At 39.1% G+C, this 22959-nt stretch overlaps 1 protein-coding gene across 1 annotated transcript in view; it reads right to left on the bottom strand.

Annotated features, from left to right (window-relative positions):
- LOC100010381 (dipeptidyl peptidase 1) overlaps positions 1–21483 on the bottom strand; it is a 53847-nt gene extending 32364 nt beyond the window's left edge. Inside the window, exons 1-2 of the mRNA XM_007490944.3 lie at positions 21103–21483; positions 18197–18342 (exon numbers count right to left, since the gene is read on the bottom strand). Of these exons, the coding sequence (XP_007491006.2) occupies positions 18197–18342; positions 21103–21280 (324 nt within the window). The 5' untranslated portion in view covers positions 21281–21483. The remainder of the gene's footprint in view (positions 1–18196; positions 18343–21102) is intronic.
- Between the last annotated feature and the right edge of the window lie 1476 nt (positions 21484–22959).

Below are 22959 nucleotides of genomic sequence, written 5' to 3'. Positions count from 1 at the left end.
TTCATGTTTCTCTTGGTCTTTGTGTTTGAATATCAAGCTTTCCACTTAGTTATGGTCTTTTCTTTTTGAATACTTGGAAATCTTCTATTTTGTTGAATGCCCATACTTTGCCCCAGAAGTATATAGTCAGTTTTGATGGATAGGTGATTCTTGGTTGAAGATCCAATTATCTTGCCTTTCTGAATACCTTGCTCCAGGCCTTCTGGTCCTTTGGTGTGGAAGCTGCCAAGTCTTGTTGATCCTGATTGGTGCTCCTTGGTATCTGAATTGTCTCTTTTTGGCTTATTGTAGAATTTTCTCCTTAGCTTGAAAGCTCTGGAATTAGACAATTACATTCCTAGGATTTGCATTTTGGGAGTTTAGTGTAGAGGGTATTCTATGAACTCTTTCAATGTCTATTTTCCCCCCTTGTTCAAGAATATTAGGGCAATTTTCTTGGATGATTTCTTGTAGTATGATGTCAAGATTTCTGATTATTTCTGTATTTTCAGGTAGACCAATGATTCTCAACTTGTCTTGTTGTGATGTGTTTTCCTGATCTGTCACCTTGTCAGTGAGATATTTTGTTTTCTTCTATTTTCTCAGTCTTTTGATTTTGCTTCATTAATTCTTGCTGTTTCACAAGATCATTGGTTTCCAGTTGCTCAATTCTGGTCCTTAAGGCCTCGTTTTCTGTTATAATCTTTTGGTTTTCTGCTTTTATTTTTTTTTATTTTCTTTTTGAACCATTTCTCATTTCTCTTTCCAGAAGGCTCCCATCTTTTTGAAAAGGTCCAATTTAAATTCTTCCAGAGCTTGTGGACAATTTCCTTTTGGAGGGGGGAAGGGAAGGTTTTAGGTTCATTTGAATTTCCTCCTGTATTTCCTCTGTAGCCTGGGTTTTTCCTCTGTAAAAATTTTTGAGGGTCAATGCCTTATTTTTGTTGTTGTTTTTCTTGGAGGATGTTTGCCCCTGGGTATATTTTGCCATCACTGTGGAGGTTTTACCTTCCCTTTTTAGTCAGAAATATGAGTGAGCTGGGCAGGTTCTCTGTGTATGGAGTAAAAGAACAAGGATTTTGCCTGAGGCAAGCTCTCAAATCTCTGCAGCCACTGCTGTTCACAGCTCTTCTCTGCGTGGGAGTGCCCATGGTCTACTCTCCCCCACCTGCCTGGGTTTCAGATGTAGCTACTCTCAGGGGTAGGTCTTTGGTGGTCATAGTTAGTTCCCAAAGACCTAGAGGTGCCCCTTACTCACTTTACAGGTTCCCCTCACTCACTTGCTGGTTCTCATGTGTGCTGACTCTGAGCAGCCAAGGTCAGCTCTCCCTTGCCTGCTGGGGTTTCAGGTGTAGCTGCTCTCAAGGGTAGATCTTTGGTGGTATTAATTAGATCCCAATGACTTAGAGGTACCCCTTACTCATTCTAGAGGTGACTGTCGTTCACTTGCTGATTCTGGTGCATGCTGGCTCTGACTCTGTCTCAGTAGGTGGGGTGAGGGAGGGTAAATCAGCTCATGTTTGGATGGGAGATTTTTCACCCCCTTATAGTGTGGAAATGCCCAAATCCCACGTCTTCAATTCTGCACCCTACTGTAGAGTCCCTCTGGTCTTATGAGAATGTTTTTTTTTTTGGTCTTTTGAGGTAGTCTATATCAGTGGGTGCTGTGGAGAGGAAGTGTCCTGGGTCTGGACTGCCACCATGTTTACCCAGAAGTTGTCTCTAATTTGTCATACTCCATACAAATGTCGTAGAATGTAGTATTCATTTATATATACATATATATAAATTATTTAAAATTTTGCTTTTAGTCAGTAGATGTTGCTACTGGCTAGGGGCTAAAATCAGGGAGTGAAAACAAAAGATTTGGGTGTAGTGGCCTTTTTTAAAGAGCCTTTTAATGCAATCAAATCCCATAGACCAAAAGGAGAGAGAAAACAAAGCCTTTTGCTTGAGGTTAAGATTGAGTTTTTGTTTGATTTGGGAGGGATCACAAGCCTCCTCTACTTTACCTTCCGGGTAAAACAGTTTCTCTCTTTGAGTAATGTCTTCGATTTTCCTAGCCAGTCTCACAGGTTTTTTTTTACTCCTCACTTAATTTTAAAACTAGAGACATATAGGGAGAAGGACAAGGCCAAAACTTCCTCCAAGTTTTTTTTTCACCACTAGTTAAGAGTAATCTAGGCAGTATTGTCAATGAGGGTTGGCTAATTGAGTTGTTTATTCCTAAGGGAAGGGGGATTCATGCGAAAACAGCTTCCACAGCTAAGGCTGCTTAAAGTCTTGCCGCTTTTACGTTTGAAAAATAATGGCTGTGTTCAATTCAAATTAAGGAGAAAAGAGAAAATGTTTTATACTCACCTGATCTCACAGCTGTGTTTCTAACTGCTGAGTTAGATGCTTAAAAGACTGACTTGAGGAAGTAATAAAGAGAAAAGGGAAAGAGGCTTCACAGAAATTTGAGGGTCTTGGTCACAACCTTCATGAACTAGCCAGACTATACAGGGCAAAGTTAGGGGTTTCCTTATGGTCACCAGGCATTAATTCAAATTCCAATAAAAATACTCACGTCAGTTTGGTAATTTTAGGGTGGTTTAATTAATATAGAAGAAGGAATTAAGAAGAAGAGAGAGGGAAAGGGGTGTAGGATTTCTCTGGCCAAGCCTGAGCCAAGGGGAGTTCAGAGATCTTCCAGCCATGAGGCCTCCTCCAAAATGAGGGGCCTCCTAGGAGGACGACATTTTTAGGAAAGGTAAGGGAAAAAAAAGGTATCAGTCTAAACTCCAAGAGAGCTCAGGGAAGACTCCTCACCTGACCCACAATATTAAGCTTCTCCCAGTTACTACTCACCACCAAACCCAGACAAGAGCTGCAGCCACTCCAAAGATGCCCAGCACACAGCCACCAGCTACTTCTCCACCAAAAGAGAGCCCAGGAAAGAGGAAGTCATGAGAATATATAGACTTTTTTTACATCACTTCTTGCATCTCACATGTACCAATGGTAGCTCAAGCTTGACTTAGAACAGCCCAGGTGATCTATCAGTTGTTTCTTATTTGTCATTTGCTAGCACATATCTGTCATAGGCCTTCCTTCTCAATACTTAATCCTTAAGTAGCGGTGTAGACATTCCTGTTTTGTTAGACTAAGCAAGGTGGAGTAAATCTAAAATTCACAATAGAATTACAAACAACACACATGGTACTAAGGAGCTGATATGAGAAGACATCTCTCGTTCCTTTGCAGAGCTGGGAAGTACATAGATTGGAAAAAGTGAATGTGTAGACTTTTTGTTTTTTTAAGTATACTGAGTTAATACAAGGAGAATTATTAAATGCTTACTGTGTGTAGGCACTGGGCTAACATCTAAAAATACAAATAAAAGAAGGCAGTCCCGGTCTTTTAGGAGCTCATCATCTAATAGGTAGTTAGCATCTATATATTGCTTTAAAATTTGAAAAGCATTTCATTTGATCCTCAAAACAACCCTGGAAGGTAAATAGTAAGGGGGTGGGGGAGCTCTTTTTGTAGTGGTGAAGAACTGGAAATTGAGGGAGCATCCATCAGTTGGAGAATAACTGAACAAATTGTGGTATGTGTTTGTAAGTGAATACTACTGCTCCATAAGCAATACCAGGATGAGTTTAGAAAGACTTATATGAACTAAAACAAAGTAAAGGGAGAAGAACCAGGAAAACACTGTATACAGTAACAGAAATATTGTGCAATGAACAACTGTGAAGGACTGAACTATTATCATCAAATCAAGTTTCCAAGACATCCACAAAAGGCAAATGATGAAAAATGCTATCCACAATCAAAGAAGGAACTGTTGGACTCTGATTACAGACCAAAACATGCTGTCTCCAATTTATTTCTTTTGATTTTTTTATTATATGTGATATGTATCTTCTGTCATAGCATGAGCATTATTAAAACACATACTACATGAAAGCACTAGTATAACCTATATCAGACTATTTATCACCTGGAGTGCAAAATGCCAAAAAGCAATTGTCAAAAATTGTTCCTAACTTCAACTTAAAAAAAAAAAGAAGAAGAAGAAAGAAAAAAGTGTATTGTAAAAAAATAGACTCGAATAAAGGACTACAATCCCCACGAGCCTTTGCTCCACTTCCCCAGAATGCCTTGTAATCTCACCTGGGCCGAGATCGAGAAGGTATTTAAGCTGATTCAAAGGCTTTTGAGGGCTCTCTCTCTTGGCTCTTTTTGGACTTCTGTTTTGGAGCAGGCTCATCTCTTGCGTGATGTGAGGTTATTTTGTCTAGGCCTCTGGCCTAGGCACATGTTTCTTACTTGTATATTCTTTAATCTTTAACCTTTAATAAACCTCTAAAAAATATAATACTTCTTGCAGAGAGAAACTAATTTCTACCTGCCTCAGTCTCCCCGTGTCCCCTAAATTTTAATCTTTACAGTTGGCGACCTAATGAGGAAAAAAACTTTCAATCTTCTGATTTCTTTTCTGATCTTAAATTCAGTTTTAATAGCTAGTACCTAGAATTTTTTTTTTGAGCCACATCTCTCTGGTCAAGGTGATTTTTTTTACCCTCGCAAAGCTGCTGCTCGATCCAGACTTGTTGTGTTTGCCGCCCACCCCACCCGGCTCAGCCGCTTTTACCTGCGGGCGTTCAGCCCCCCATCCAGACCTGATTCAACCAAGATTGCAATCACCTGGTTCCCGATCTCCTGGCCCTCTGGCCCTGCCTGCCTGTTTCTGAGCCCCAGACCCATGAGCACAACCCCAGTTGGCTCATCACCCAGATCCTTGGAGCAGATCGCTCAGGACTCATTGCGACCAGCTGGTAACAGTATTGGCCACCTGGGCGTAGGGGAGAGACGAGAGGGAAAGGAGACCGGGCAATTTTCCCTTAGGCTAAGCCTCCACGTGGATGGGGGTATTGGCCACAGGGGTATCATATTAGGGGAGAGGGGAAAGAGAGAAAAGGGAGAGGAGAAGAAACAGATTTTTCAAACAGAAACTTAAAAAGCAATGGGCTGTTTAAAAGGATTTTTGACTGTTCTGGTAATTTCATTGATTTTACCTGCCTGTCAGGCAGCAGACTCAGCCCAAAGATTCAACTTTAACTTTGGGGAGGAAAATGGGTGGCTCAGCGACCTGATAGCCAGACATAAAGACATTCGGTCCTGGGTTAAAATCTGGCCTCAGATACTTCCCAGCTATGGGGCCCTGGACGGGTCCCTTGAAACCCATTGCCTAGCCCTTACTACTCTGCCTTCGGACAATAGTCATTTAAATGGATAAGAACCCAAGGAACTTTGAAGAGACTAAAGGCTATATTCTAAGGCATTTCAGACTCCAATGGTTTATAAAAATCTCTGTATTCTATTGCATTTTTTGTTTAAGGTTTAACTTTGTGATTTTAAGTTCATATATTACTGGATTCAATATTATTCTGCTTGAACTGAAGGTTGATTGAATTTATTTTGAATGTACTGAGTTTTAAAAATTCTGTTGTTTTCCCCCTGTAACTGTATTGAACAAATATTATTGTGAATAAGCCCATATATGAAAAAACAGCTTTTTTCTATTTTGCTGAGGATAGATGGACTTCAGAATTGGTTATAATTGCATTAACAACCTTTGGAATTTTAATGTGCTAAATACCTCAAATGATTTGATTTTAAGGGTTTTTTAAATATGATTTTTGGAATTTTTTTTAACAATCTGGTTATTTTTGCCTGCCTCTACCACAAGGTAAGGCCAATTGTAGCTGACGTGAAATTCATTTTATAAACCCCAACCTTCCCACATGTGAATGGAAGTTGGGCAGTTAATCTCAGGGCATTTGTATCGCTAAAAGCCTCCAAGAAAAAGGAGCAACCCTTTATTTATACTCTTCAGCTCACTACTTTACTTGCACCAGAATGATATCTAGATTTCTTGATTATGTTCTAAACCCAAGAGGAGTTTTACTTTGTTTTAAAAAATATGTTTAAATACCAAGGTTGAAAGATTGCTATGTTTGTAAAAATTGTGACAAATGTCCATCAATTCATGGGCTTTAAAAATGTCATACAGCAACTTATGTGAAATATAAAAGTGTGTTTGTTTGCTATTGTAATTAATTGGGCTATTGAGAATTTTGGGGATTTTGGTAACTACATATTTGTACTACTGTATTTTTAAAGATGAAAAAATTGTTAGCCTTGTTCAATTCATTTGCCTTCTACTCATAGTGATCATGGCCAGATACAAAGAGGAAATGGATCTCATTTTTTGGTGAGAAAACCTTGTATTTTATATTTTCTTAAATGACAGAGTGTCAATGATTATAAGCTATATTTTTGAATTTTTAAGCTCTTTTATTATTATATTTTTCTTGCATGTGCAATATACTTTTTCAGTTTTTTTATTATTTTTTCTCTCCTTTTTATATTTGAAGCACATGTCACCAGCATTAAGATTTTCTTTAACTTTTTGACTTTTCAGTGCTACAAGTTTGAAATACATTTGCTAATGCATGCCCTAAAAAGCTTGTGACTATAAAAATGATGCCACTAATTATTTAAATAAATTATGGGACTTTGCTTAATGATTCTGTCTGATTCCAGGACAAGAGATACACACAAGAGCCATTTCACAGAGCCAAAGAAAGGCCAATCCAGGATGGATTGATGCACTTCTAGGCCAATACAAAGGTCTTGAACCTAGTGTGAAGACTCGAGGTTACTGTGTTTAACATGTGTTAAGACATAGGCTTTCCTTGTATCCACACTCACCCTGAAGATACTCACAGACGAGTATCCCCAAAATCTTGGCTCCTACTTGGCTTCTATAATCTGGTCCCTTTCTTTTCTGTCTCTCATAGTGTGGTACCATTCTGTAGTACTGGCACTGATTGGGTAAATGCATCATTACTTAGATCATTTTGATTGGGCCCTGATTGAAGGACCTGTTATAGATTTATTTTTCTTCTACTTGGAATTTTTACACATAAGACTTTGATAGTCTATATTTTCATCCAGAAATTTTTCTTTTCTTTTGGATTTTCTGATGTCTTTTTAATATCTCTTGCCAATTGATTCATATACCTCATACCTCAGCCATGCATCCCTAACTGATTCTGAATCTTTCAATCACCCACAACACGGGGGAATGTAAAAAAAATACATATCATTATTTAAATTGCAAAGTTTAAATTCCTTTTGAGAAGAATTTTAGGTAAAGAAGATGCTACCTCTCTGAATCCAGAACTGAACTGTTGGAGAAGCCACCATGAAGAAGCCTCCAGACCACAAGTTGCACAAAATTGAACTTTGGGTGTGGTTGATTGAACATTTATTTGTATGTATACTTTTATGCCAAAGGGGACTGCCCCCTAACGGCTTTGTGTCAATGTGTTCAGCAATTATTGGTTTTATTCTTTTTTCTCTTATCCTCACACTATTGTAATCTTTTAAGTTTATTATGTTTTTATGATCCTTTTGGGGAAAATTAATTTTTCCAAAAATGATCACATGGGGGTGAATGTAAAAAAATAGACTCGAATACAGGACTACAATCCCCACGAGCCTTTGCTCCACTTCCCCAGAATGCCTTGTAATCTCACCTGGGCCGAGATCGAGAAGGTATTTAAGCTGATTCAAAGGCTTTTGAGGGCTCTCTCTCTTGGCTCTTTTTGGACTTCCGTTTTGGAGCAGGTGCGTCTCTTGCGTGACGTGAGGTTATTTTGTCTAGGCCTCTAGCCTAGGCACATGTTTCTTACTTGTATATTCTTTAATCTTTAACCTTTAATAAACCTCTAAAAATATAATACTTCTTGCAGAGAAAAACTAATTTCTACCTGCCTCAGTCTCCCCGTCTCCCCTAAATTTTAATCTTTACAGTATGTGAAAGAGACATGTGGATTTGACCTAATCATTAGTTCAATATTAATCATCCATGTTACATGAGTTAATCCTCAACTAATATCCCACTCTAATAGGATCCATCACTGTGTGGAATGTAGATTCTGGCAGATTCAAACAATTGGGAAAATGTTGAAATATATTTTTATGAATAGAATTAAAAAAAAAAACCTGCTCTAGGAGTAAAGTGGAATTGGATATCAGGAGACCTGGGTTCTAATCCCAGATAAAATTCTAATAATCTGTTTAACACAAGGATAGTGATAGAGACTGAACTTGTGATTTCACTGGTATAGGGAACTCCCAGGTGAGGAAACTCTCTCTACCAATGAAGGCCATCTCCTTCTCTTCAGTTTATAGTCTTAGAGTTGCTCTCAGCAAATCTGTTAAACATGTGTCCCATAACACTCCCATCTTTCTGAAACCAGAACAAAATGTAACTGGGAAATATTTCACAAAATAAATACAATGCAATACAAGGGAAGGGGAGAAGACTAGATATTTATATGGCACCTAGTCTGTGCCAGGCACTGTTGTAAGTACTTTTTACAAAATTATTTCATTTGATCCTCAAAACTACCCTGCTAGGTAGGTACTATTATTATCACCCTAATTGAAATGCATGAAGTGAATCCTCCCTCAGGATCAATAAAGCCAGTCCATGACCAGATTTTTCCTCTTCTATGCATATTCTGAAGCCTTCTATCATTTGAGCTTCTAAAGGGCTAATTTTGTGCCTCATTATAAAATTGTTTTTAAATTGTCCTTTATAAGGTCAGAACTATAGCTGATTCTGAATGGGATAAAATGGAGAAACATTTTGATACATGGACAAATTAAAGAACTTTTGAAGCTTGGAATAGCCTCGATTCCCTTACAGTAATTGATGGTTTACAACAGAATTAACCTAGTTTTTCCCAACTGTGATACATCTAGTGCCCAATATCTTTAAAAAAAAAAGCCAAGTAACTAAGCCAGTACTCATTTCACAATTGCAGAGGCAGTACAAATATCTTTCAGGCTGACAGAGTGAAATGAACTTTTCTCAACTTTTGCTACTCTAAAGTTCCAAGGTTTAGATATTGACCTATCATCAAAATGCATTTTCAAATGGAGTAAGGGGTACAATTTATATTAAATTCACAAAGCTTACCTGGCCTATGATACATGAACTGAGCTTTAAAGAGACACTAGGATGCTAAGAGGAGGAGATTAAGAAGAGAACCCATTTCTGGGAATGAGGAAATGGAATGAGTATGGTAACATCTAAACAATGTAGATAAAGTGGTTCTTTCATATCTTTTATCATTCTTCCCCATTCAGTTCAGTCCAGATTCTCCTCCAGCAACTCCCAGAAATAATCAATTCCAACTTAATCATGTGGCAGAAGATCCTGAAATCCAAGGAGGGAATGTGACTTGCAGGTTGAGTTAGCTTTTAGCTTGGTTGGATTTAGAATCAAGTCATCAACTGTTCCATGCCTTTGGCAATCTAATTTGTTTCACTTGCCTCCCCTAAACAGGACTCCTTTCCTTGCAGCAGTGCCAAAGGAAATCTCTCCTCTCTTCCCTAAAAAACGATTAGGACCTTTATTCTCCAATATGCCTTCCTCAACATCTCTGCTCCTTCTTCAAGTAGATTTGCTATGTGACTGTGGGCAGTTACAGAATGTCAGAAGTTGACTCGAATCACTTCCCAGCCTTGTTTTTTCCATATGTAGACCTTGGCATAAGATGTGGCCACCAGTCTCACTTTGGGCTGACTTGTTTTCCTATTAGCAAATCTGGTGTTCCCAGAGATGGACTATTACTGAGAGGCAATGACTCAAAATCTTTTAGGATGCTAATGGTTACCTTTTAAGGATGGAGGATATATTTTCACTACACACCAATGTAGGTCAGTAAAATTCCATTGAAAGGCTTCCTCAATTACACAAAAATCAATCACCAATAAACAATAAATGAAAAAGTTCCAATAATCATAACATCATTATTACTCAACATAAGACAAATGAAGGGATAATCAATACATCACAGTTTCCACATAAACCTGGGTCGCACTGGCTCACCAATATGGGCACAAATAGAAACCTAGCATGAAGGAGGAAAACCCACTTGTTTGAAGTAACTCATAACTCTTGACTACAAGAACTGATAAGCAAGGTCCCTTCAAGAAAAATCTCTCCCACAGGAAATCACTTCAGTACTAGATTTAGTGGCTTACAAATCCCTTAAGCCAGAGAACTATAAAACACAGGGAGTATGAAGAAACCTGGTCAGAAATTTATAATTTTATTTTATCATCTATTGAGTTATCAGTAGCTGAAAAAATAAACTCATAGATCAACAGTCAGGCCAATCAGTTAATTCTTCCCCCAGTAGGAATCTTAGTTGTTTGATCAGCTGTCAGAATAAATTTCTAGCCAAATGCTTCTTTGGTACTGTCCGACTCATCTTGACCTCTTTTGAGCATAGTGGGTTTGACATTTCCTTCTTCATTTCATCTTACAAATAAGGAAACTGAGGCTAATAGAATTAAATGACTTGTCCAGGGCTCAACAACTAGTATCTGAGGCCAGATTTGAATTCAGGAGGATGAGTCTTATTGACTCCAATCTAGAACTGTTCACTGTGACATGTAGCTGTCAGTAAAGAAACATTAGTCTTTATTTAGCTCAGTCTCCACAGTTTTTGCTTTACAATTATGTTTTAACCTTTGAAGACAAATAATTATAAGCCAAAAAGATAAGGGACCATAACACCCTGAGGCCTTAATCATCTCTCTGACCTCACATCTCCCCTTTTCCCATCTGCTTTTTCCCTAAAACCCAGAGAAAGAAGAAGCAAGCAGCTCAGTACTTTGAGAGGTTTTTCCTCTCTTAAACCTGATTTGCATAGCCAGTTGGCACAGTGGATTGAGAGTCAGGCCTAGAGATGGGAGGTCCAGGGTTCAAATTTGGCCCCTGACACTTCTTAGCTATTCTTACTCTATGCTAGTCATTTAATCCTCATTGCTTAGACGTTAGTGCTCTTCTGCCCTGGAACCAAAATGTTGTTTTTGATTCTTTGAAGATGAGAATTAAAAAAAAAAAAAACACAGAACTTAAGATGTCACTAAAGAGAAGAGTTCAGCATTCTTCTAAGAAGGCTCTCATTTATTTCATCAGCCAGTCTATAAAACAGTTCACTGTTTCTGCTAGAGCTTTCTCAATTAGTTCCTACTACTGCTTTAAAGGCCTCAGTTAGCTCCTCTCCTTCTGGATTCCTCACCACTCAAATCTGAGCCTCCTGGTGGTCAAAGACTCAGCTTTCCCTTAGGAGATAGAACTCATGAAATCCAACTTTCTGTCAGTTATGAAGCCATAAGTCTTCTTTTAACCCAGTCTCCACATAGCTTTTAATTTACAATTATGTTTTAACCTCTCAAGATATTAAAGTAATTATATACCAAAAAGCGGAGGGACTAAAATGCCCTGAAGCTTTAATCATTTCTTTGCCCTCACATACGTACCCCTCAGTTGTCTATTAGGTCCTTGTCATTGTCTGCACTCACATTTTAACAGAAAAAAAAACCTCTTTCTTCACACAAGGAGTTTATCAGTATTTCGTGCTCAAATGTCCCCCATCCCCATTCCCTGCACTTTTGAGGACCATGCACATATAGAAGAGGTAATATTTTACATCTTTTCTAAGTTGATTTCATCCTTTCTCTTGACAGAGCAGCTCATTTTTAGTCTCAAAAGTTTAATGATTTCTTTTTAGCAGCCAAATTGTTCATATATACACAGAGTAGAAGCTTACACATGACAGATTCTATAGCATTTAAGGAAAGGAACTGGATAAAACTCAAATGAAGTAAGGCCACTAAACTCCTATCTGGAAATCAGACTAAATAAAGCAAAATCTCCACAGCCAGAAATAGACAAGAGAAATTATTTCAACTAGAAAAAAAAAGTTCAATGTTTTTCAATTCATTTCCTTTCATTAGACCTTTAAGTAGTGAAACAGAGGTGACTCAGTAGTCTTGCTCTTCAAACTCTAGCTGCTGAGCAGGAAGCCATCCCTCATGTTCAAAGAAGATACTAGCTTGGTTCCTGCTGCATTCCACATTGCAGGGGAGTAGCTGAAGAGATGAATGAGTGACCACCAATCCCTTTCCCAAAACCCGTGTGTTTAAAAATAGAGATTTGAACCTCGGACTTCAATCCCCAGAAGTCCTTGCTCTGGTTCCCAGCATGCCCTCTAATCTCACTGAGATCTGCCTGCCTGCAATCTGGACCTATTTGACCCAGATCTTGATCACCTGGTGACCCACCGCCCCAGACCCAACAGACTCTAGCCTTGGAGCAGACCGCTCATCACCCCAGGCCCAGGACTCATTTCTATCAGCTGGTAAAAAATGGGGGTAATTTTCCCTGAGGCTACAATTAGCCTCTACGTGGACTGGGGGCAGGGGATCACAGGAGGGGAGAAAGAAAAGGAAAGAAGGAAGAGACTTTTCCTAATTGGAACTTAAAGTATGGCTACTTTAAAAGGATATCTCTTGACTGTACTGATAATTTCATTTACTTCACATGAGATTCAGAAAAACAATTCAGCTTCCTGCAACTTTTTAGCAAAATTTGAAATTCCTAAAATCCACTCTTACTATGGGGAGGAAACTCTGCATCTCAATAAATTGAGAGCCAGGCCTAGAGACAGAAGGTCCTTGTTTGAAATCATGTCATTTAAACCCCATTGCCTAACCATTACCAATCTGCCTTCTGACAATAGGCATCTAAGTGGATTAAAAAATCCAAGGAACTATGATAGTGTGTTTGTTTCCTATTGTACTTATTTGGGCTATTGAGAATTTTGGGGATATGGATACCACATATTTATACTACTGTTCTTTATAAAATAAAAAACTGTTACCTTGTGAAATTCACAGTGGATCATGGCCAGATACAAAGAGGAACTGGACCTCATTTTTGATGAGAAAGCCTTGTATTCTATATTTTCTTAGCTGACACAATGTGTCAATGATTATAAGCTACATTTTTGAATTTTTAAAACTCTTTTATTATATTTTTCTTGAATGTGCAATATACTATTTCAGTTTTTTTTTAATTTTTCCTCTCCTTTTTAATATTTGAAGCACATGTTACCAGTATTAAGGTTTTCTTTAACTTTTTTGACTTTGCAGTAATATAAGTTTAAAATACATTTGCTTATGCATGGCCAAAAACTTGAGAGTATAAAATTATGCCACTAATTATTTTTTTAAAAATGATGGGACTTTACTTAATAATTCTGTCTGATTCCAGGACAAGATATACACAAAAGAGCCATTGCATAAGGCCAAAGATAAACCAATCCAGGATGGATTGATGCTCTTCTAAGCCAATACAAAGGTCTTGAACCTAGTGTGAAGACTCCAGGTTGCTATGTTTAACATTTGTTATGACATAGGCCTTCCTTGTGTTCACACTCACTCTGAAAATACTTACAGACGAGTATCCCCAAACTTGGCTCCTACTTGGCTCCTATAATCTGGTCCCTTTTCTGTCTTTCATAGTGTGGCAAACTTTCTATAGTCCTGGCTACTCACTGGTTAATTGCATCATTGATTAAATCATTTTACTTGGGCCATGATTCAAGGACCTGTTATAGATTTACTTTTCTTTTATTTAGAATTTTTACACATAAGACTTTGATAGTCTATATTTTTATCCAGAAACTATTCTATTTTATTTGGATTTTTCTGATGTCTTTTTAATATCTCTTACCAATGGATTCATATACCTCATTACTCAGCCATGCATTCCTAAGTGATCCTGTGTTTTTTCAATCACCCTCTTCAGGGGAAATGTAAAAAAAAAAATTATTATTTTAAGTTACAAAGTTTAAATTCCTTTTAAGAAGAAATTTAAGTAAAGAAAGATACTACCTCTCTCAATCCAGAAACTAAACTGTTTGGAGACGACACCATGAAGATGCCTCCAGACCACAAGCTGCACAAGAAGATCAAAATGAACTTTGGGTGTGGTTGATTGAACATTTATTTGTATCTATACTTTCATGCCAAAGGGGCTTCCCCCTAACTGACTTTTTGTCAATGCGTCTAGCAATTGTTTGTTTTGTTCTTTTTTTCCTCTAATCCTCAAATTATTGTAATCCTTAAGTTGATTATGTTTTCATGATCCTTTTGGGGAAAAATTTTTTTTCCCAACAAGGTTCAGACATGGAAATGTAAAAATGGAGATTTGAACCCCGGACTTCAATCCCCAGAAGTCCTTGTTCTGGTTCCCAGCATGCCCTCTAATCTCACTGAGATCCTCACTTGGGCAAGATCAAAGTTTCTATTTAAACTGGCTGCAAAGCCTACTGGGCTCACTCCCTACTTCTGCTTCCAAGAACACGCCGCTCTCTACCTAGCAGGCAAGATGTGAGTGGTTGTGAATGGGTTCTCTGGGCCAAGACATGTGGTTTCTTATTTTGTATTTATTTTAATTCTTAATCTTTAATAAACCTCTAAAAATATAATACTTCTAGCAGAGAAACTAATTTTAACTACTACAGTATACAAATTGTTCTCTGGGGTGTCACCTCAGCTATTTAGCAGGAGATTTTTGACTCTTAGCCTCAGTATTCCCAATATTCCTCTGCTTAAAAGGTGTCACCCCAACTTTGATGGCTCCATGCCAAAATGGTATTTCTATTTAATAACTGGACAATAAAAACTGGAGTTACTTACTTATGGCAAACATGGATTAGGTGCTTCCTTAATTAGCATGTGTGTTAATGTGTGCCCAACCCAGTGATCTTCACTTTTAAGTATAGTAAAAATACTAGAAAGAAATCAATTGATTTTTCAATGCATGATGACATTCCACCAAAATGAGGGGTTAGCAACACTGAGCATGCAATATTTCATATCTAGTAGCACATGCATATGCACAAGCTGATTAGTGGATGTGATGTTAACCTGACCTAATGCTGAATGTTCCTGAAAGGCAGCAAAGAGGCTACAGTCTGAACACTATTTTCCTGTTCAATAGACGATCCCTTCCCTATGAGCTTAGTGCTTGCTACTTTGGGACTCCTAGGCACTGGGACATTTCTTCAATCAAGCCCAGGATTTTTCTCTGCTCCCTGAGAGAAGTTTCTCTAGTGAGTAGGATAGAGAAAACTAATTGGTCATTCCTGGACAGGGAAGAGAGGGTAATGGGAGGCATTAGCATCTGCCCTCTCATCTTCCCCAGAATTCCTTATCCACTACCCACTCCTCATATTAATGAATGCTACATGAGAAATGAGAGGAAAAGGATGGGAGAGTGATTGTTTACAGATGCATGGCTGGGTAAGCAGGAGGAGGATCTATTTTCTTCTTCTCTCTCTTATTCTTTTTCTTATTACTGTAAACCTTAAAATTTCTTAGACTGATGAATGTTGGAAATTTCCCCATTGGGAAAATTCATACTTGAAAAAATTTCCTACTGATAGTAAGAACTCTATTGGAATATGAAACTCCTTGGCATGGGAGGATCCTTCTCTTCCCTACTTAAGTCTACTTTAGGACAGAAACCTTTTGCTAAACAATGGAAAGGGCTTTGACCTATGCTTAAGCATAGAACAGGAAGTTCTTTGAGTCATGATTGATTTTAGATTTGATACAATAGAGATACTTGGAATGACAGAACCAGGTCTTGGAAACTACAATCTCCACCCTACTCAGAGTAACAGGATTTAGGAAGGGCTACAGCAAAGATCAAGATTTAATTATTTGAGAATATGACCTTCAACAAACATGTGCAAAGGGGACAGACCTCTGGGTGGTCCTAGGTTAAGCTAGAGCCACCACTGGCACAGGGGAGACATGGACAGTGATTGGTAGATGTGAGAACTGAAAGGAGGGAACTTAGATGGTGGGCTGAAAGATAGCGGGGGCTGAGGACTGAAGGGGGGATGCTCTGAAGGAGGTCTGAGAGGAGAGAGGTCCTGGAGGGAGAGCTCCTGGAGAGGTCTTGAAGGAGGCTGTGGAAGGAGAACTCAGGAGGAGTCAGGAGGAGAATTCTCTGGAAACATTTCTTGAAAGGAGGTTCTCTTGAAGGTGGAGCCTGAGGTTGGCATGAGAAGCCTTACCTAGAGAGATCTTGGGTGAGTGATAAAACCAACTGACTGATTTATCTCTTAGGACTGAGGTCTAGGCCTTATTGGCTTGAGGCCCTTCATTCTTATTCCTTTCTTACTTTCTCTCTTTTTCTATTGATTAATCAGTGCATTATAAATTAAATTTCTCTATAAAACCCAGTTGGCTTGGGCATATTCATAAATTGGGAATATATTCCCTGGCAACCATCTTATATTTATATAAAACCAAGACACAGTAGAAAACATATTCCAGTGGTCATAATTGTTATATATTTCCTTTGCTCCCAAACATTTTAATTATCACATTTTATGGCTCCCACTCTCTTATCTACAACTATTTAATGCTCAAAACTATTTTAAATCTAACATTACTCTGCCCACACTACTGTTCAGACTTGTTTCATATATAACTAACTCTTGCAAAAAGTTAAGGAATCATTGATTTAGAGCTGAAATGATTCTCAGAAACTATCTAATTTGGCCAAGGTTTACACAGGTTGTAAGTGGAAGTTCTTAAGACTTGATTCTGGTGGGAAGTTTTATCATGAAAATATTCTCTTTTCATATACCCTTCCCCAGTTTTTTCAATAAGATGGTCCAACATCTCAGATTTGTGTAACTGGCTGAGGACAAGGGGTTGAGATCTGTAGAAATATAAGGGAATACAGTATCTGGCTGCAATTCTATGATAGTGTCTTGGCAATCCTTCAATGTCTCAAAGATTCCCTATTAAAGCAGCCTGGTGCCTTCCCTGAGGACTGGGGACTGTATTAAAAGGTAATCTGTGTGGAACTATTTCTGGTTGCAACAACTGTATACTCTGGCTTGTGATCAGAGTACTACTAAAGGGAACCTGAGGGTTGCCTATTTGTTATGGAGATAGAAGTACTTCTGAGAAATGGACAGATAGAGAGATACTGCTAGAGGGGTTGCTCTGGGATGCCTGTTGATCCCTATTAATGGCTAATAAATCAAACTATTTCTTCCCCTCCACCCTTCACCTCCCAGTTTTCCACCCAAAGCCCTCCTGCTACCCTTTCCCCTCCCCTGGTCTTAGTCAGTCACCTTTCTATATAGCTCAAAGGTGAACTGTGAGATTTAGAGTTGATACTCTTGTTCTCTTTCTCAGGTAAGGAGGTTTATTGAGAAAGATAGGACAGGATGGAAATTGAAGGTGAGATGGATAGGGGTATCCCTAGTCTACAAGGAGAATTAGAAGGGTTTGGGAAATGTTAGTCCAGTCACAGCTGTGACTCAGGGACAATTGGAAAATTTGGAGGACAAGTATCTTTCTTCTTTTCTTCTTTCTTTAGTCAGATAATCTCTGCTTGAGTAATTCAAGTCCAGACTCTGACAAAAGCCACAAAGGTCTCTCTCTCTCTGCCTAAGTCAGGAAAAGCCAGTCTCTCCTTTGGTCAGAAAACCCCAAAGAGAGCAAATCTCTTCAGTTCATTTCCCCTGGCCAGCACCAACTGACTCTCCTGGGAACATTCCATTTGGAATCTACACCTTGATTGACAGATCAGGTCCCCAGCTTTGTTTCTTGCACGCTTGTCTTATCTTGTGAGTCCTCTCTCTCTTCATGCCTCTTCCACAGACCCTCATGCCTCTTGTATTAAGATCTTTCTATATACTCATTTAATATGAGAATCATACTTAAATAATTAAATTATTGAATACTTTTGCACACCTATGCAAATTGCATGACTTAGGCTGGTTGGAGTTTGCTATGGCTTAGAAGAATACCTATAAGCCCTCACTGATAAGTAAGAACAAATAAGGAAGGCAGCATAAGCTATTAAGCCTCGTTTTCCCACTCCCTTTGAGGATTAAGATGTAAAAGACACAAGCATTATATTATTTGGTCAGATAGGTAAAACATGTCAGTAACACTCACCCAGGTTGTTCCTCAGATGTTCAAATCATACTTCCCCACAGTCCCCATGTGCAAGAAATACTGACTGATCCAATTCCAACTGTGTTCAAATTGAGCTTAATTTGTTTAAATTTAACCATGAATTCTAATTTTATAAAAACAATGATGAGGAGGCATGCCTATTTTAGCTACATTTGGGGAGAGTAGTATCTAAACTTGTGACTTTCTTTTCAACTTTTATTTATGTCAAGAAAGAAAACAGGTAATAAACCGAAGGTTCAATGAAAATAAGAAAATAATTATTAAGGAAACTGACCTTGAAGAAGGCAAACCATTTGTGGTCATTTAAAACAACCTCAAAACCTTTCTTGTGAATGATGGTGAAGAAGCCAGAACTGCTAATGTGATCTTCTGCTACATTTAAGCCTCGCAGGTGTATTACCACTTTGTTTTTTGGTGACCCTGGGGAAAAGAAATGGCAAAGAAAATTTAGGCATTTAAGGGACAGTAATAAATCTTCCTCATTCTTTTGTCCATTTTGATCAAGCACCTTTCCTCTCATGTACTAGATTGGATTTTCTTCACCTTCCTCTTTTGAAAATATAAGATAAGGGGGCAGCTAGGTGACTTGGTGGATTTAGAGTCAGGTCTAAAGATAAGAGGTCCTGTGTTCAAATCTGATCTCAAAAAAGTCCTAGCTATGGAACCCTGGGCAATTCATTTACCCCCCCCCACCCCCATTGCCTAGCCCTCGGAACCAGTACATATTATTGACTCTAAGATGGAAGGTAAGGGTTTTTAAAAAATAAAATGTAATATGAGGCTCCTTTATAGCTAAGCCCCCTGAAACACAATCTTTCAACTATATCAGCCCAATGGAAAAGCCTCTCTCTTTAAATGCAAAGACTAGCAAAGCCTAGTGGAAACCTTCTTTAGGACATCAAGAGATTTGTCCAAGATCACCAAGTTAGAAGATATTTCAACCAAAACAAGAACCTACAAGTTCTGTCTCTATATCCTTAGTCCTGTCCAGTATGCCACATCAAACAGAGAGAGTGACAAAGGTTAGAGGTACAAAAACATAAATACAAAGGAGAAATGAATGAAGCTAAAAAGTCAGTTTCTAGAAAGACAATAGGAAAGGAAATAGGTGGCATTGGTTGATTAGTTGTTGTCCTCAAAGAGGACCAAAATGATGTGACTGGTGATGTCTTTTGACATTTAAGGTACAGTTACATAAAGTCATTGGCCTCAAATGGCTAGAAAGCTAGGGCTCAAGTCAGGAAAACCTGAATTAAGATTAGGCCTGTGACTACCTATTTGTGTGATGTTGGATAAGTCATTTATTTGCCTGCCTCAGTCTACTCAAATATAAAATGGGGATAATAATATCACCTACCTCAGGGTTTGGGGGATATTAAGTATTTTTTAAAGTACTTAGCAGCATGCAGCACAAATAAGTGAGTAATAAATATTTGTTCCCTTCTTCCTTCCCTTATGCACATCTAAATTCATAGTATGGCTACTTTTGAAGTATATCCACTGTTTCTCTTCTGCAGAATTTATCTTATATTGACTAAACCAAAACATGGCAAGTATTTTCTTCTCCAATATTTCTTTGGAATCATAGAGAGTCCTGATTTGCTCCATGTCAGTGCCCTACACCCACCCCAACACCTCTGCCACCAAACACAAATCTTATTCACAAATGCTGCATACACTGTTGGACCACAGGATCATAGATCCAGAGCTGGAAGAACCTTTAGAGGCCATCTTGTCCAGACTCCTCATTTTATAGATGAAATTTTTTACAGAAATGAAACTCAAAGAAATTGTCCAGAATCAAACAGCTAGGGCACATGTAAGGCAGGCTAAAAACCCACACCTAATTTTAATTCTAACACTCCATCTGCTAAATTTTACTGCTTTTTGTGACTTTTTGAGCTGTATTAGACAAGAAAAAATTGATCATTTTTGGAACTTAATTTGGTCCTCAGACATCAGTTTATTAAGAGGACCCAACTCTTAAGCATTTCCAGATTAACCGGATCTGCTGGAAACTGGGTGATTTGAAGACAAGGCTAATTTGCTAGGAAGCTCTGTGGATAGAGACAGGTCCTGAATTCCAATTTACCCTCAGGCACTAGCTGTGGGATCCTGGACAAGTTATTGTTAAATAACTTTTGCCTAACCCTTACTACTCACTCCTGTGCCTTGAAACCAATACTTCATATTGGGGGGGTGGAAATCCCAAAACTACCAGTTTCCTCATTTTTACCTTCCTCTATCTCTACCAATCTAATGTGTCAAAGTTCCCACTGCTGAGTCCTCAAGTATCTTCTAGCTAATTTCTTTTCCCAGGCAAACTCATATTTGACCAGGTTGTCAAACGGAACTAGCCACTTATCTTTAAATTTATGAAATTTCCTAAAATAGTATCAAAAAATGCCACATATGCCAAATTCCTAGAATCTATCCCCAAATCCTAGGGTTTGGGGGAAAATGAAAAAGGGAGAAAGGAGAGAAATTACTAGCTCTCTGAAGAACCCAGAAGTCAAGACTATATAATCTGCTGGCCAAAAGAATGAAGTGAATAAAGGATAAGCATTTAGATGAGAAGATGCATTTAAATTTCTATTTACACTGATATATTATACCAAGTTCCAGAGGAATGCAATTAGGGTGGAAGCCCCTTAAAGACAAAGATTTTTTGGTTTCTTGTTTTGGAGTGGTTCTTATTTTTGTTTGCCTGATGTTTTGTTTTTGTTTTTTTGTTTTTTTAATTCCTCTGAATTCCTGACTCTCAGCACACAGCTGGGCATATAATAGACTCTTGATGAATGATAAATGTTTGCTGACTGAGAAGGAAGCAGATTCACAAAGGATCTTTCAGAAACTGAAGGGTCAAAAACTTTTTTTTTTTAAGTACACTACAGGCTCTACTTTCCTTCTTTGACCTGAGGTTTAAGGGCTCAGGTCCCAAAGCCAGGGGCACTAGGGGCGCCAGGTCGCCTTGGCAAAAAGAGGGGTCTAGATAGTGAGGGAGTGCTCTAGACTTTCTGGTGCAGCCTCTTCATAAACTCACCTTCATAGAATCTAAAGAAAGAGAAAAATGAAAGGGTGAGGGAAGGGACAGGGAAAGAGAATGGGCCTCACCACCTGTCAGGAGAGGAAGGAGACATTCTCCAGAAAAGGAAGGAGGAGGTGGTTTCAGGCACTCACCCAGCTTAGAGCAGTTAATGCGATTGTCTTTCGGGCCCTGACCCTCGAACACCTGAAAGACCCAGGTACCCTGCACATCATTAAGAAGGCAGTTGGAAGGATTGTAGGAGGAGGCATCATGGACCCCTGAGAGCAGGAAGAGGAGGACGGGCAACAGCGAGTAGCCACACAACCCCATCCCTAATAGTAGGCAGGCAGCGCAGGGTACTCCGGGGGAAAGTGCTCAGGTGGGAGTACAGCCAAGGGCCCGCTGCTTGAGAGTCGGGAACGAGCCCATCTCCTAGCGCGGAATTTAAAGCTCTGCAAAGCTGAGGGATCACGCCTTGGGGGCCAGACTGCGGTGGGTTGGGGGAGGGGCCTTGTCACATGAGCCACGCCTCCCCACCCACCTTCACTCCTTGGCTCCTCTAGCCAGCTCCTTTCAAAGTTTAGGAATAAGATTGGTCCCCTGACAGCAAGGTACAGAGTCAGGCAGATGTGTTCAGCACCACTGCTCTGGGCCTGCCTCTGGGCCTGCCTCTAGACCTGCAGCGGTGGGAGGGGTCGGAATGGGCTGTAACTGGACCAACTAGAAAGGCTACTGCTTTCCTGTTAGAGGGCTTCCAAAGGACCCCACACAGCTACGACTTGGGAGCCTGGAATGTACACCCACTACTTCGTCTAGGGAGGAGGGAGTGGTTGATCGGGACCATAAATGGGGTCTGACCTCCGGATATTAGTGATGTGTCTCCAGAAAGTCAGCTCCCCACCTGCTTAGCTGGACAGAGGAAGCGACTGGTCTACTGACCTTACTAAGGAATGTAGGTTTAAAAAAAAAAAAAAGACAGGTGCTTCCTCAAAAGGAGCAGTAATTGTTTCTCAGAAAAGGTACAGAGAATGTTACACTCACCTTCATCAGAGGTGCTTGCTATTCCCAGTCATGTTTTTCTTTCTGTTTTTCTTTCTTTAAAATTGCTTAACCTTGCCTTCCTTTGGTCTCTTCCTAGTTGATTCCTAATTAATTAACTTACTCCTTTCAGGAAGTCTTTCTCAAAGACTTTCAGCTTCCTGCCTCTCCCTTCACCCCCAATCTCTAATAATGAACTGGGGAAGGGGAGCGACCACATGCCCACAGAGAAAGCTCTGTATGTCATCTTTGGCACCTGTGTCATAGGTTAGCCATCATTGATCTAAGTAATCACATTAATCAATTATAGACAACTTCTGGCCTACAACTGGGGACTGTTGAAAAGAATCTGAATTAGGGCTGGTTGTTGGCTGAATGGATAGAGTCAGGTCAAGAGATGGGAGGTCTTGGGTTCAAATATATCATCAAACGCTTCTTAGCTGTGTAACCCTGGACAAGTCACTTAACCCCAATTGTCTAGGCCTTACTACTCTTTTGTCTTGGAATTGATACTTAGCATAGATTCTAAGACATAAGTTAAAAGTTAAAAAAATAGTCAAGATTTCTTGGGTCCCTTTATAAAAGAGAAAAATGTCAACTGTCTTCATGCCTGCCCCCCAACCAGTATGTTCCCATGTTCTTCTATGCACCATAAGTGACAGAGGGCATTCTGGTGTGATAACAGGACTGAACTGACTGGAATATGCAGAAGGATTAGACATTCTGGGTCCAGTCCCAAGAGTTGTTACCACATGTTTTAACTAGAGGAAGACTGTAGCCAAGTCAAGTAAAGGATAAAAAGAAGATGGAAAATGTGATACATCTGTAGATAAGCAATGGATCAGAAATGGGGAAAAGTCACTTGAAATATTGTTGCAGTGTTATTAAGAGACTTTTTACAGTTCCATCCAACAACTGTCTCTTCCTGCCCCATTTTACTTAAAGGAGTAGTAATTTCTTGACTCTTGAGT

Source organism: Monodelphis domestica, chromosome 4, assembly GCF_027887165.1.
Source record: "Monodelphis domestica isolate mMonDom1 chromosome 4, mMonDom1.pri, whole genome shotgun sequence".
Taxonomy (NCBI): domain Eukaryota; kingdom Metazoa; phylum Chordata; class Mammalia; order Didelphimorphia; family Didelphidae; genus Monodelphis; species Monodelphis domestica.
The sequence above is the reverse complement of the archived record's forward strand: the minus strand, read 5'-3'. Positions and strand labels throughout refer to the sequence as shown.